Below are 16627 nucleotides of genomic sequence, written 5' to 3'. Positions count from 1 at the left end.
AATGTGTAGAAAATATGCTTGACAGTTTATGACAACTAGATCAACCATTTTGCATTTAATGACTTATACGATGAACTAATGACTAGATGTTTTAGCGGTAAGACTATAACAATACATTTTGAGCAACATGACAATAGTAACTGATGATGTAGGAAACAGCAGACAAATGTACATAATCAGTTGCATGAATGTACCAGAGCAAAAGAATGAGAAACTGCTTTTATGATGTGCTCAAGTGACTCGATGATGTGGAGGTTGAACAAGTAGTTTAGAGAATTTCATTTCTGATCTGAGAAATGCTCCAAAGCCTCTGAGAAACACTGTATTAGTTTTATTTTGACTAAATTAATATAAATTTTGCCTTGGCAACTAGCTGAAATAAAATACGTTTGCTTTTTTATATTTTATTTTATTTCACAATTCATATATTTTCTGGTTTGAGTTTGAGTTTTAGTAAACTATAATGCCCTGCTACTGAAGCGGATGCATTGCTCTAAAGCACTGATTTCCATCTGTGTGCATTTCTATTCAGGGTGGATCGTTACAGATTTCTGATTATTTGGCGACGGCTGCGAGATGCCAAGAGACACGGCCAAGAAGCTCCGACAGATGTCCCACAAATACCACTTAATATTGAACCATGACACCATTCATAAGCCTTTAATCCACATCTGTGAGCATTTAATACGGTGAGAAATGATGAGTAAAGTTACCGGCTTTAACTGAACTTTAGCTGTAAAGAGCATATATGAAGGTTTCACTGCTGGTTTGACAGACTCTTTGAGTGTTTGTTTACAGACGTGAAATCAAACTCAGGATAGAAACTAATTCCATTCATAAACTGCTCGAGCAGGTCAGATCTATAAATAACTGTTGTTTATGTCAAAGCATCTCCATCTGTTCTGATAAAGATGTATTATAGGAAAGTAGGCATCATTGAGATTCTACTGTTTATTAATATTTTCTGTTTTCACTTTAGTTTTAAAGTTTTAGTTTTTTAAATGTGTGTATTTAGTTTTAATTTTTATTTTAGTTTTAGTTTTTAAACAAACTTAACAAAAATTAGAAATTAGTTTTTGTTTTTCTAAATGTCTGCTTGGTATTTATTATTTATATATTTTAGTTGTAGTTTTTTAAACAAACTTAAAAGTTAGAAATTAGATGTTGTTTTTAAATGTATTTAGGTTTTATTTTTATTTTAGTTTTCAAACCAACTTAACCAAAATTTAAAATTAATTTTATTTTTTTTAAACTTAAATAAAAAATAAACAATAAATAGGCATTTAATTTTTAAACATTAACTTAACAAAACTTTTAAATTAGTTTTTTTTTTTTTTTTTTAGTTATTATTTTTATTTTACTTTTGGTTTTTAAACACAAACTAACAATTTGAAATTATTTTATTTATTTTTTTATTTTTTAATATCTGTTTAGGTTTTATTATTTTTATTTTAGTTTTAGTTTTCTAACTTAACACAAATGAGAAATGTTACTTCGGCAACTATTTGAAATATTTTCTTATATTTTATTCTAGTTAACATTTATTTTATTTTAAGTAATGTATTTAAGCATTTAGTTGAAGCATGTTAATATCCAGTAGTTTAAGTAGTTTTAGTTAACGACAACAACCCTATAAACTGGCTAACTTTATGATAAACGGTTGTCCATGCATGCCTTTATTTTGGGTCAGGAGTGTCATGAGAGGGCAAAGCCATCGTATTTCACTCCCAGGAATGTCCGTCCTCGTCTCTGGACACAATCAAGGTTAGTAATCAGCAACCGCTCGCGCTCAAGTGACAGGAACAACTGGTGAAACTCAGGAAGAGCTGCCAAGCCCGTGTTGTTTGACACACTGATATGTTTCCGACCGTGTGTTTAAGATGTGTTTGTGACGCCACACGGCTCTGGGAATGTCCTTCATGTCTCTAGGCTTTAGTTAAAGAGCGTCTAGCTGAGAAGGAGAGCAAAAATGGGTGGAAAGAAATCCAAAAGTGCTGGAGACGAAGACACAACGCAATCAGGAAGAAAGAGCGCCGGTCCAGACGAAAACCTTCCGAGGGTCGAACGCATTCGCAAATATACAACAACACACTTCGGATACAAAGTGCTCAGCCTGGCTCGACGCGGCCTGACAGATCCTCCGGAGGAATTATGGGAGATAACAGAGCTACAGAAGCTCAATCTGTCACTCAATGCATTACGATCTGTTCCGGCGTCTTTGGGTTCGCTGCAGAACCTGGTGGTGCTCAATCTTTGGGGAAACCAGCTCACTAGCTTGCCTCCTGAAATCGGACGGCTGAGAAACCTAAAGGTGCTTTTTGCATATCGCAACCGCTTGAGCGAGGTTCCCGAAGAACTAGGTTTATGCACCAAACTGGAAGTGTTGAGTCTGGCCAGTAACCAGTTAACTAGTCTCCCTGCGTCGCTTTCATCCCTCGCCGGATTAAAGAAGCTCAACCTGAGCCACAATCTGATCACTCACATCCCCGGCTGCGTTTACACCATGAAGAGCCTGGTGTTCCTGCAGCTGGCCTGTAATAGACTGGAAAACATCGCTGATCAGATCCAAGTGCTGGCCGACTTGAAGATCCTCATCGTTGAGGGAAACTGCATCCACTCGCTTCCCAAGATGCTTTGCCGTCTGACCAAGCTGGAGCTCCTCAACGTGGATTTCAATGACATCCAGAACATACCGGCGGAGATGCATCGTCTGAGACGCCTGGAGAAACTCGCCTGCCATCCGCTGGATAAAGGTCTGCACATCAGACACAATCCTCTGCTGAAACCCATCAAAGAGGTTCTGGATGGAGGTCTGCAGGCGCTCTACAACTATCTGAAGGCCACGTGAAGCGCTTAAAAATCAGCCGAAGGCTTGTTTACCGTCTCTGAGAGATGCAGCTTTGATACTGAACTTCTCAAGGTCTCTCTGAGGATATAAAACTGCATTATTTTTATTCCGACTGCTATCAGAGTTCATGCGCCTGCAGGTTTTATATTCACAAAGGCTTGAGCATAAATTCACAATATACTAAAAACCATTCAAATGTGAAAAACTGCTAAAAATTATAATTTTTTAATACATTTTAATTATTTAGCAGACTCTTTTATCCATAGTGACCCAGATGTTTATTTCTCAGTGGTTGTTTTATATATTTTTACGTTTTTATTTAAATAACCTTTTATTTTATATAGAGTAAATAAGAAATAAAGAAGAAATTGCAAAGAATTATTTAAATAAAAACATAAAAAGCTACTTTATATATATATGTATATATATATATATATATATATATATATACATACACACATTTTTTTGTTTTTTGCTACAGTGTCCTGCAAAAAATATTTAGGCCTAAATGTAGGATTTATGTATTTTAAAATTGCCTATAAATTTCCATTCATTTGGATGACTATTATTTTAAACTTAAACATAATGCCATGCATATTTGTCAGTCATACATCAATGCAAGGTAAATCATGAGAGTTTATTATTTGCATCTGTTTGCTTTTATTTATATATATTTTCCAAAATGCATTTATTCAAATAGCTTAAAATCAGCCTAAATCTGTTAATAAAAAAAATATTAAATTAAAAAACCTGGTTAAAATATGGCTAGCTGTGGATCAGACAATATTAATTCAGGTAAAATGTATGAGATTGAAACAAACTGGATTTATTGATGATTAATATATAAAGCTGGTTATTGTTTATTAATAACACATTGAGATTATTAGCAATACTGACATGTTTCATTGATGTATGACTGATAAATATCACATTCATTTATTAGTTTATGTTCAAACTGTGTAATACAAATGCATGGATATTTGTATTCAATTCAAATGCATTGTGCTGCAATCATTGTTGTTTAAACATTTCAATTCAGTCTTAAAATGAGTGAGAGCAATAAAAAACAATAAAAAGTCAAATGAATGTCAATAAAAGTTCAGATTTTTTTATGAGATCTCATTTTGATTGACTTTTATTTTGGCAAATATGAGCATAAATTGAGACATTTTGAGGTTATTTATTTTACTGTAAATGGTTGTTTTGTATTGATAATCTAATGTTTCAAGTATGCTGTAAAAATTATTTAAATAGTTGTAACTATTTCAGTCTTTACTTAAAAATGTCATGTTTAATTTAATGTGTTTGTGAAGTTTACTAGATATTTCTGAGTGAAAATTCTTCCAATGTAAACCCTACAACATCAATTTACTCTGAAACTAAAAAAAGAGAAATTATTTTATTTCATTCACTACATTATTTAAAATAGACATGACATTATTACACTGTAATAAATTATTTTTCAATATTGTAAATACATTTTTGGAGAGTCGTTCTATTTCAAAATGTCATGTTTAATTCTTTGTGTTACTTGTGTTAATTACAAAAAGTATGATCAATAAGCAATAAGAGCTTGTTTTTTAATCAATATCTTTGGTTTACATTTAACCAATTTAACTTTGTTTATTTAACCAATATCAATTTTATTTTATTATACAATATTATTTTTTGAATTGGCTGCAGAACCAGTTTGATTCAACTTAAGAAATAAAATTTTCAAAGTGATTTGTGAAATTTACTATTAATTTCTGAGTGCAAATTGTTTCAAAGCCTAGATGATATTGTGAACACAGCCTCAGTTCAGTACGAACTCTGTTTACAACACAATAAATGCTGACAAGTAATAAACACTGGTTTTATTGTAGAATTCATTAAAGTGATTAACAACAGCGTAAGCTATAGATTCAGTCTGGTTTATGTGCATTGTGAGTGTGTTCATGTGAACACAAGCCTATTATTGTCTTGTTAAGGATCGTGTGTGTGTGTGTGTGTGTGTGTGGAGAGTCAAGTTAATCCAGATCTTCAGACGAGAGCGTGTTGAGAGGGTCGTAAGTCACAGCAGTGTCTCTGAGCCGGTGAAGGTCTTCTGTTGGGTGTGTGAGTATTGAGACGAGTTCAAGGCTCACAGGAGCGTGTGGAAATAAACACTCGATTCCTCTGGCTTTGACACGCTGATCTCTAACAAACAGCACAGTACAAACTCTCCTCCATTACTGACCTCAGCATTGACCGCTGCTGGTTTGTTTATCTGGAGACCAGCCGCTTGCATTTGTGTTTTTAACAACCCAACTCAAGCTTTATTCACAGAGCACATTAAACACGACACGAGCTGAACCCAGCTACAAATTCAGTCAAAATAACTCCACAATCACAGAATAATACACACTTCTGTAAGCGCCAATACAGAGATGATAGAAAAACAGACCAATCTCATCACTATTTCTGATGTTTCAAAAGCTAAAGAATAAAAATACGCTTTCAAAGGTTTAAAAATGTCAAAAAAAAAACCCCTTAAATTTCTCAATTACAAGAACATCACAAGTAATAAATTGCATGAAATGTGAAATTTTGAAGAAAAACAGTATTTTCTTGCAAAACATGCTCCAATTATTTCTTTATTTTATTTTATTTATCTTGCATAAAACAGAAGCTTGTTTCCAAAGTTTAGGGCCTGCTGTAGAAAATGTGCTCAAACATGCTTTATAGCCTCAGTGTAGAGCTGCTGCTGTAGCGCCTCCTGTCTCTGGAAGCCCAGCAGTGCAGCGTGTGATTATATCTGGAACAAAACAAAATCATCATTCAGTAGAAACAACAAAGAACAATTACATTGCATGTGTAATATATAAGATGATGTCAGTCTCTTTTTTTGCTGTGTGTTGCATGGCATTAACCATTAACCCTGTAAAGCCTGACATATTTATTTATTTTTTTTTAATTGAACCACACATTTTTATCAAGTATCAAATTTGATGCATCAGGCTTTTATGACTCATATAGTTTGATATAGTGAGAATGTAGAGGAAAAAACTATACAATTTAATTCAGATTCTATGCTGAAATTCTGATGCTTGTAATGTAAATCACTGAGATCTGACATAAAATGATCTAAATATCAGCGGTCACTCTATATCTCCAGTAATATGTCTCAGTAAGATTAGATGTAAATGATCCAAACATGCAATGCAATGCTGATTGAGAGATGAGGAAATAAACGCTCCTCAGAAGATGTGAGATGAAGATCATTCCTCCGCTGAGGAACAGAGAAGTAAAGCTTCTGGAAACAAACGCTCCTCAAAAGATCCTGATGATCAGATTTGATTTCCATACACATCATTTGATGACATCTGAGCTGCTTTTATAGCTCTTTATTCTTCCTGAATGAGAACTAGTGACTCCTTTTTTGGGTCAGTCGTGCCCTAATGGATAGAGAGTTGGACTTGTAACCTGAAGGTCATGGGTTCGAGTCTCAGGTCCAGCAGGGATTGTAGGTGGTGGAGTGAATAACCAACACTCTCTCCACCCTCAATACCACGACTGAGGTGAGACCCTTGAGCAATGCACTGGACCCCCAACTGCTCCCCGGGTGCCGCAGCATTAGCTGCCCATTGCTCCGGGTGTGTGTTCACTACTGAGTGTACACTTGGATGGGTTAAATGCAGAGCACAAATTCAGAGTATGGGTCAACATACTGTGCCACACACCACTTCCCTTTCCCTTTGTGTCTATTTTTAATTCTCCTAAGGAATTTTATATTGACTTGGAATGACTTTCATTCACTGTATACATGTAAGAAGATGTGTGTGTGTGTGTGTGTGTGGTGTGTGTGTGTGTGTGTTTTCAAACATCTGAGATGGATGTAATGCTATGTAATGAAACACAACTGAGTGATAAGAACTCCGTTCTCAAACATGCTCAAACCTGTGTGGTTCCTGCAGGAATTCATGCACCTCAGATCCCGTGTGAATAAGTGCTTCAGGCCCGGACACATTCGAACCCTGCTCCACACTGCAGACCATCACATGCAACTGTTGCATTAATTGCACTGGACGATGACAGTGTGACTAATGAGGTATGTGTGTGTTTCTATAGATAACACTCACCTTCAGAACGGCCTGTGCTCGCTGTGAAAACACAGGCAGATTTCACACTCTTCAGTTTGTTTGTGTGCAGGACGGAGATGCTTTTGGCTCGACTCTTTTTCATTTTCCTCATCTCGTTCTTCTTGGATGCTGATTAAACTAGTTTGTCTTTGTCAGGCTAGTTCTGGATTTTGGCCGCAGTAGACTTGGAGCTGCTCGTCTTTTGTTCCTCTGTGTTTCCAGGAGCGTTTTACCAGCGCTGCAAAAAAATAAATAAATAAATTCGAAGAATGTTTTGCTAATGTTCTCAATTAAGTTATGAAAATATTATTTCAGAATGTTCTCTGAATGAAAAAAACATCCAGTTTTTTTATGTGTGTGTGTAGACTCTCTCTACACACACACACACACACACACACACACACACACACACACACACAGACACAAACATTAAGGGAACATTACATTGTATCATTTTGCAAATGTTATGGGAATATTACTTTTAAATGTTCTCTGAAGAAGCAACATTTAAAATAAAAAAACGTTAGACAAACATCCAACTAAAATGTTTCAGAAAAAAAAAACATTCCATGAACGATACATAAATAAAAATTCTGTGCTGACATTTGGAGAAAGGACCAGATAACTTTGAAAGAACGTTCTAATAACGTTACTGGAAGAACTTTTAGAGAACCTTTCCAGAAGTTCTGAGAACGTTCCCTGTAAGATGAGATCTAAATAACACTCTAAATAAATGCATATTCATTTGAAAATGATTGATTCCAAACAAATTGTCATGCGTTAGTCAAGCAAACAGATCATCCCACCTCAAACAAACACCTTTATACAGGAACATAAAGCATCCAGTGAGTGTTTCAGCACTGATAGAAGAACATTTGAATAATCTAAAGAACCTTTTTCCTCTATAAAGAACCTTTCGTCCAGTGGAAAGATTGTATGGATGGAAGCATCAATGCTGATAAAGAACCTTTATTTTTCAGAGTTTATTGAAAGAGTGAGTTGGAGCAGGAGACACTGAAGAGCTTGTGTTTGTGTTGTTGATTGGACAATAACCTTAATACCTCCATAAGTGTGTGATGATGTCTTCAACATTGTGTGTTCTGTTTCTTCCCTGCATATGCACTGAAAATCTGTCTTTCAGATGAGCTCAGAAGCAAGAGTGAATCTGGATCTGCCCTCTAGTGGAGAACACGTGTCTCTGTGGGAAACTCAATCATGCTGCACTTATTATAATCATATGACAAAACCAATGATACCCCCGTGTGCAGTTAATATGGCAAAGTATGAAAAACAAACGACTGACTCAGTGTTGTGCAACATCCAGAAAGACAGAAACATGTCTCCATCTCAGTTTAATGTCAAATTGAATCTGTCTATGGGTTTATCCTAACAAACTTTGTTTCAGTTTATTTCAGTTTCTTAGTTCTACTTATATTTCAGTTCCAGTTCACATCTGCCTCCTGTTTTATCTCAATTCAAACTCAGGAACTGAATTGAAATTTAAAAGGCATTTTAATTCACAACTCTGATGCAGAGTTATTGTTATTAAATAAACCATTAAAAAAATATCTGAAATAAAATAATATAATAAAAACTTACTTTTTATTTCAGCACCAGCTTTCACTAACATAACCAAAACCAAAAATAAAGCTAATAAATAAATATATAAATAAATAAAATAAAAAATAAATACTTCTATCTATCCACACACACACACATATATATATATATATATATATATATACTAAAACAAATAAAAATTACAGAACAACACAATTACTACAATTTTAACCAAAATTAAAATGAAAGGAGTAAATATAAAAATAAAATTTAATTCAAAATATAAACAAAAACTATAATAGTACAGTATATCAATAATACTAAAATGCCCTGATAAAGGAGTTTTATTGTATTATATTCAGACTTTATTTCAGTTGTATTGTATATCATGATACATAATCAATATGTGCATTTAGGGGTCATTAATAATTAAAATATATAAGAAATAATTAAGAAAAGTATTTATTAAACCACAGAATATTGTGAGTATTGAAACATTATGTGATGTTTTTGTGTATTTTTACTCCCATGGCATTTATCAGTTGAGATGAAGAATATGATGACGAGCCGCTTCTTCTCTGTGAGTGAATGTATAACACGAGGAACACTTTATAAACGGCCCTTTCTCTGACTGTCCTCTGTACTCCTGACGGACATGAATCAAATCAGTATAACATCCTGCTGAAGTAGGAACATGTTGAACTTCAGTGATGAGGGAGAAAAAGCTCTCCATTGAACCTGATCAAAACATCTGCTCTTCTGAACTCAGTCCTACACTGTGTGTCTGGAAATGGAAAGCTGTCATTTTAAAAGGAAAATGCTTTTTGGAAGCAGATCACTGCAATGAAGTGTTGTCCTTCATATCTCTATACTTTCAATCAGGCTTGATATGGCCGTTTATTTTGTGCATGAATAGATGCGAGAGACATTTTCTCATCTGCAGAACAGCCTCGAATAACTTCTGCTCCATACGTACAGAAATAATGTAATAATCAGCTGCAGGTTTCCTGCTGTATTTCTACAAAGAGCCTGTTCAACATTTGTATTACATTTGAGTAGAAAATACTATTTCAGTATTTCTACTTCAAAATTTCACATTTAATTCAGTGTGTTACTTACTGTTTCTTTGTAATGAATTGTGAAAATAAGCAAGTACTTTCATATTTTTACTTGAAACTCTTCTTAGCGTTTGCATTGCGTGCCCAGCCACAGAACAGCATCTCAGCCAGGTGGAGAGCCTTGAGTCCGCCGTTGAAATGAGTCAGTGGACACTCGTTGATAATGTGCTGCATGGTTTCTGGTTCCCCACAGCTGCAGTTCGGATTGATGGCTTGGCCCCACCAGACAAGGTGGACTGCACATCGACCTTGTCCCGTCCGGAATCGGTTCAGCATTGACCAGTGTCGTCGAGGAAGGTCGAAGCCAGGAGGATAGACCGATGGCTCAGCTATGAGGGAGTGGTTCACAACATCAGTTGCTGCCCACTCATCACTCCATGCCGAATTGGCTGTCATATCCTCTGGCGGCGAGTCCAGCCAGACAGGTTTTCTCGATGACAGGTCGGGCTGCTGGATGCAGTGTGATTATATGCATAGACGTATTTAACTGGATATCTACTAGCTTGGTATGGGACGATCTAGATTTGCAGGACTGTGTTGCTGGAAGATCATCTATATAGATGTTGAAGAGACTTGGAGACAGGACAGACCCCTGCGGGAGTCCATTTGCTTGTTTTCTCCAAGAGCTACGTTTGTCTGCCATGTGTACTCGAAAACGTCTGTCATGGAGGAAGAGTTGTATGGCCTCTACTCCCCAGCGCGGTAAAACTTTAGATAGTTTCAACAGGAGACCAGCATGCCAGACTGTGTCATAAGCCGCGGTTAGGTCAAGGATGACGGTCCCAGTTTCCTGATTTTGCTGGAATCCGTTTTCAATGTATGTTGTCAGGGCAAGAACTTGGTCACCAGTGCTACGTTCTTGTCTGAACCCTGCCTGCTCATCTATGATGGTTTTCTCCGGGCTGATTCGCTAAAGGATTTGATTGAAACACACGGATAGCAAAGATATTGGGCGGTAGCTGGCCGCAAGATTTAAGTCCTTGCCAGGTTTCGGGAAGGCGAGGACTTTTGCCTGACGCCAGGCTCATAGTATCTTTTTTTCTCAAATTATCCGCGTGTAGAACGAAGCGAGCCATGTTTTAGCCTTGGGTCCAAGATGTTTAAGAAATTCTGGCAGGATGTTATCATATCCTGCGGCAGAGCCATCCTTCACTTCACTAACTCGGTGAATTCCTCGGGGCAGTCCCCCTCCAGTCCGACTGTCTTTAAGCGACAATACTGCCGCCACTCGTTGCGCACTGTTTGTCGGTGCGATTACGACAGTTGAGATTTTGCCACCTGGAGAAGGTGGATGGCAACAGTGTTTGGATTGACAGCTGGTCTGGACTGTCCTGGTGGTCGTTGACAGGCACCCAATCGGCGAATCAGGCTCCAACTGGATTCCGGCTGGAGTGGGTGAAGTTGAGTTTTCCCACTGATTCTTCCCATCGGCTTCGTCTAGCAGCATCCAGGGATTCAATTAGGTGGTCAGCAATGTAGAGGTTTCCAGACCCTTCGTACTCCTCAAGGAGAGCTTGGCATTCGACATCTCAGTGTTAAGTTGTAGAACTCTAAGTGCCGGTCCAATGGCTTGAAAGGGATCTGCTGATGGCTGTGGCACGTGAACGGGATTCAATGCTAGAATTCGTTCTGCTGGTTGGATCATTGCAACTTCAGATCCTAGCTAGAAAAGGTCGGAGTCTACAGGGAGCGCGACGAGAACGCTGATCCACTTGAAACAAAATACACATTATCTGAAATGAAATAGAATATAAATATAATATAATATATAAATACATATAATATAAAATGTATAATATAACATAAAAGCTTAAAATTAATTTTTATTTTGCTTTTTTTTTTAGTTAGTAACTAAAATAATTCAAACTTAAAAAAAACTAAAACCAATTGAAAAAATGTATAAAAACTATATATGCATATATAAAAAAGAAAACTAATAAAAATTACAAAAACTAAAAAATTACTAAAACTTCTAATACTTTCAGATTTTTTCAGATTTTTTTTGTACCACACACACACACACACACACACACACACACACACACACACACATATATATATATAGTAGAATTTTTGTTTTTTTTAAGCTTTAAATAAAAAACAGAAAATACTATTTCAGTATTTGTTCTTAACAATTTCACATTTAATTTGAAGTTTGATTGAAATTTTGTTGCAATTTCTGAGTGAAAATGGTTTCTACACCAGTTTTTTTCAGTATATATGTACTGATGATAAAGGTATGTTGTAATCACAGACATTTTGATGTGTATCAGTTTGTCTTACATTTCCGTATATTTCCCAGAAGTCAATGCATCTGCTGTGAAGTGAAACAGAGACGTCAATGTCAGGCAAACAGTTGATTTTGTGGAGTTTGTTTAAGTGTGTGTGTTTCATGACCTTGTTAAGGAAACTCTGAGGTAAACGAGATGTTATATATATTTATATATATCTGACTGTTCCTGTTGCTTTAGCACTGCAGTGAGCCGATATAATCTACAAGATCTGCTTCACAAACATCAGCGTTTGCTCAGAACGTGTCCTTCCTCAGAAACGCACACAAAGAAGGGCCGATGTTTGGAGGAACAGACCGAGCTTGAGTTTCTGCCGCTGAGGTCTCCTCATCCAAAACTCAATTACTGTGCCAGCTTTCAATTTAATAACCTAGTTTAACAGAAAACTTTCCAAACTGAGGCCAGAGACCCGCACACAGCTGGTAGCTTTTCAAAGCCGTGTTTGTTTGCTGCAGCTCAAGGTCTCGCTCTGAATATGAGCGACTGAGGCGGGTGCGTTTGTTCTGAATCAAACTCTAATGTTTACAGACCCTGCTCCTCTCGCTTCCCCTTCAGGACACTAAATATAGAGACATTTATGTGCTTTTAGTCTCCATTCTGAGCACATCAGTCCTGCTTCAAACACATTACAGTATCAGTGTGCATTTCTGACAACATGCAGTTCCTCAGGACTCAAACACATTCAAGAAATATGTGACTAATATTGAACCCTGACACTTGAAATAAAAGTCAGAAAAATCTCTTAAAAAAATAAAAATGGAACAGTTTATTAAACATTTAGACCAAAAAAAAAAAAAAAAGATTTTAAAAAAGATTTATTTATGTTGTTGAGTATCACATTTATTTATTTATTTGTTGAATTGATAGAATATGGAGTGAAAACAGCTCGGTTTTATTGAGAGTCTCAAAATGAGCAAAAATATGCAATTTGGTGCAGATGCTGATATTTATATGGCCAAAAAGATATTTAATGTTTATTTTATAAATGAAGTGAGATATGTTGCCTTGGTAGCAAAACACATTTTTTATATTTTATTTTATTTCAGTTTGTTGCCAAGACAACATTTCAAATTTGTGTTTACTTTAAGTTGTAGTACAAAAAAAACCCTAAAACTGAAAAAGAAAGAAAGAAAGAAAGAAAGAAAGAAAGAAAGAAAGAAAGAAAGAAAGAATGATGAAGTGCAGCAGATACTGACATAAAATTATCTAAATATCAGCGGTCACTCTATCTCTCCAGTAGTATGTCTCAGTAAGATGAGATGTAAATGATCCAAACATATAATGCAATGCTGATGGAGAGATGAAGAAATAAACGCTCCTCAGAAGATATGAGATGAAGATCATTCCTCCGCTGAGGAACAGTGAAAGTAAAGCTTCTGGAAACAAACGCTCCTCAAAAGATCCTGATGATCAGATTTGAGATGCACTGATTTATCTAGAAAATGATTGATGGAGAATCAAGTAAAGCTGAGCTGCTTCAGTCCAGTAAGAGTTCATCTGGAGATATGACTGCAGTTATTCTGATGTTTACTTGATCAAAATCAGTCAAGATTTGACACGAGAAGCAGCCGCTGAAGCTAGACGCTTGTATAATTACACTAAAAGAGCTTTTACTGGATAAAACACTCTAAACTATCAACCAGACGACAGAAAACATGAGGAGATTGAGTGTGAAACAAGACAGTTTTGATCATTTAGAGCCTTAGAAATGATACTGATGCAGATTCAGACGTCTGCACATAAACGCATGCCTGTGTCTTTTAGAAACACTGACCTGCCTCTGACTAGTCTCTGTCCAGTGTTTAGAGCTCATGCTGATACAGAGAGGTTTTTAAAAAGTGCTTTAGCTTCACGAATGAGAGTGTTGCGGTCAGCAGAAGCATGCAACTCAGCAGGTTACAAAAGAAATGCTCCCTGTACAAGTTCAAGTTTATTTGTATAGCGCTTTTGTTGCTTTATTTGTTCAACCCAAGCTAAAGAATAATAATAATGTACATTTGATCAGATATAACTGCAGTACAAGATTATAAGATGCATTATGTGAATGCTTGGCTAAAGAGATGTGTCTTTAATCTAGATTTAAACAGAGAGAGTGTGTTTGGCTCCCAAACTCTGGAATAGCCTTCCTGATAACGTTCGGGAGCCAAATGTGAAAAAGCTCTACCTCCTTTAGTGGACTTTGCTATCCTAGGTCCTACCAAAAGTCCAGAGTTTTGTGACCTTAGAGAGCGGGTTGGATTGTAGCGTGGTAGAAGACAAGTTAGGTACGCAGGAGCTAAACCATTTAGGGCCTTATAGGCAAGTAATAATATTTTGTAAATGATACAGAACTGAATAGGTAGCCAGTGCAGAGACTGTAAAATTGGGGTAATATGATCATATTTTCTTGACCTGGTAAGAACTCTAGCCGCTGCATTTTGGACTATCTGTAGCTTGTTTATTGAAGATGCAGGACAACCAGCTAGCAGTGCATTACAATAGTCCAGTCTAGAGGTCATGAATGCATGAACTAGCTTTTCTGCATCAGAAACAGGGAGCATGCTTCGAAGCTTGGCAATGTTTCTAAGATGGAAGAATGCTGTTTTTGTAACATGGGAAATATGATTTTCAAAGGACAAGTTGCTGTCTAATATAACACCCAGATTTTTGACTTTAGAGGACGTAACAGTGCATCCGTCTAGTTGCAAATTATAATCCACGAGATTCTGTGTCCTGTTTTTTGGTCCAATAAGTAATATCTCTGTCTTATCTGAATTTAATAGGAGGAAATTATTGGTCATCCAATCTTTTATATTTTTTACACAATCTATTATCTTAGATAGTTGAGAAGTTTCATCTGGTCTTGTTGAGATATATAGTTGAGTATCATCAGCATAACAATGAAAACAGATACAGATATACAGATACATCAGAGATCAGACACAGCCACCTTCTGTATTATAAACATTTTTCAAATGTTAAAATAATGGTAAAGTACATCATTTTATAAAATCTCTATCTGCTTTGAGAGTTAATTTAGTATCACTGAGATACAATGATAGTTTTTAATTATTTTTTATTAGTTTCTTTTTTTTGTGTTTTCCATTGTTTATTTATTTCCATTGTTTTGTGTTTTCCATTGTTTATTATACAATTTTTAGTAATTGTGTTGTGTTTTTGGCATTTTTATTAGTTTTTTAAAAATATGTCTATATCATTTTTATACATTTTTATTTCAGTTTGAGTTATTTTAGTGCATCAAGATAAACTAAATGAAAATGAGAAATGTTGCCTAGCTGAAATAAAGTAAGTTAAAAATATTTTTTTATATTTTATTTAGTTTTAGTTAAATTATTTTATTTTTTATTTCACATAACAAAACTATAATAATAATTATATTAATTTTGTAAACAAAATTATTTTAAATTTTATATTAACTAATTATATATATATATATATATATATATATATTTTTTTTTTTTTTTTTTTTTTTTTTGCATAATAGGTCCCCTTTAAAAAATAGTTAAGTCATGAAAACACTAATACAACATTAAGTTTTAAAGAAATTCCTACATAGGTAAAATTTATATTTATGTGCATAACTGCATACGAATAATCATGTCAAAATAAGATTTATTTGCTCATCATTCATCTAAAAATAGGAATAGAATAAGAGAGATGATTCCATCATTTGTGTGTGAAGAATGGACAGCACTGAGCTGTAGGGGTCAGGGGTCAGAGGGTCTGGACCGGATACTGAGGGTCTGTTCACTTCCAGGACGAATGTTTGGAGCAGATGTGTTACATGAGAAGAGTTTGTGAATCCTGCCCTCTTTAATGCTTATTGATTCATCACGCAACAAACACAGCAGCTGAGACTACAAACAGCACACCGGGGCTAGTTGTCCCAAGGGCCATATCACATCCAGTCCAATGTCCAGTTGCATAAATGGTCAAACCTCTGGGGAATCTGTCCTATAAACAAAAGTATCATGTTTGTGTAATATCAGACACTGACATACATTTACATTCAGACGGGAGTCAAGAGCTCTTCTCTGGGGTATTTTAGATAAACATCAGTCACAGGTTTATATGTTGTAATGTTACACCTTTAATGAATGATATCCTCTATCAGGCTGAACAGTGGTTTGATAACACATCAAATAGCCTGCAACTCATTTGAAACAGATACTCTGTAGACGATGCTTTGCTTTAGATATTTCACTCTTCAGAATCATTCTTCTTGCAGTAGGTTCATATTGTGACACTATTACTTTTTTTTTAATAAAAATTTGATGTCTGAATTTAAAATAAAAAATGGATAAAAAAATGTATTTAGATAAATAGTAGCAGTAAATATGACAGCTAACCCCAATTTCCCAATAAAGTCTCCATAAAGAGATTAAACAGAATATAGAATCATAATATCACAGTGATTACAAACATTTAAACTACATCAACAGCAATAAACAAAAAAGGAATGAACATATTAATTTTCCCAGAGAACTGGGCTCATTTCATGCAAAATTAAACAAAGAACATTTCGCCTACAACTTCCTGTTTTAAAGCAGGGCTTTTCAGTGTTTCAGATGAACACAAATATGATCATCCTCATGCAAAGGAACCCATTCTAAAACTTAAAAACCATCTAATATCTTGTATATAGACCCCAAATACCCAAAGGTTCCAGAGGGTGTTTTTTCCCCTGCAGTGATGCTATAAGATCCATTC

At 35.5% G+C, this 16627-nt stretch overlaps 1 protein-coding gene across 1 annotated transcript; it reads left to right on the top strand.

The window, feature by feature from the left end:
- Positions 1 to 1969: 1969 nt before the first annotated feature.
- LOC306863694 (uncharacterized protein) lies at positions 1970 to 2848 on the top strand (the record flags this gene model as incomplete). The annotated part of the gene is made up of 1 exon (XM_079407192.1): positions 1970 to 2848. One exon carries the CDS (start codon positions 1970 to 1972, stop codon positions 2846 to 2848), a length of 879 nt encoding a protein of 292 aa, XP_079263318.1.
- Positions 2849 to 16627: the final 13779 nt, after the last annotated feature.

Source organism: Barbus barbus (genome assembly GCF_936440315.1).
Source record: "Barbus barbus genome assembly, chromosome: 44".
In the NCBI taxonomy this organism is placed as follows: domain Eukaryota; kingdom Metazoa; phylum Chordata; class Actinopteri; order Cypriniformes; family Cyprinidae; genus Barbus; species Barbus barbus.
The sequence above is the reverse complement of the archived record's forward strand: the minus strand, read 5'-3'. Positions and strand labels throughout refer to the sequence as shown.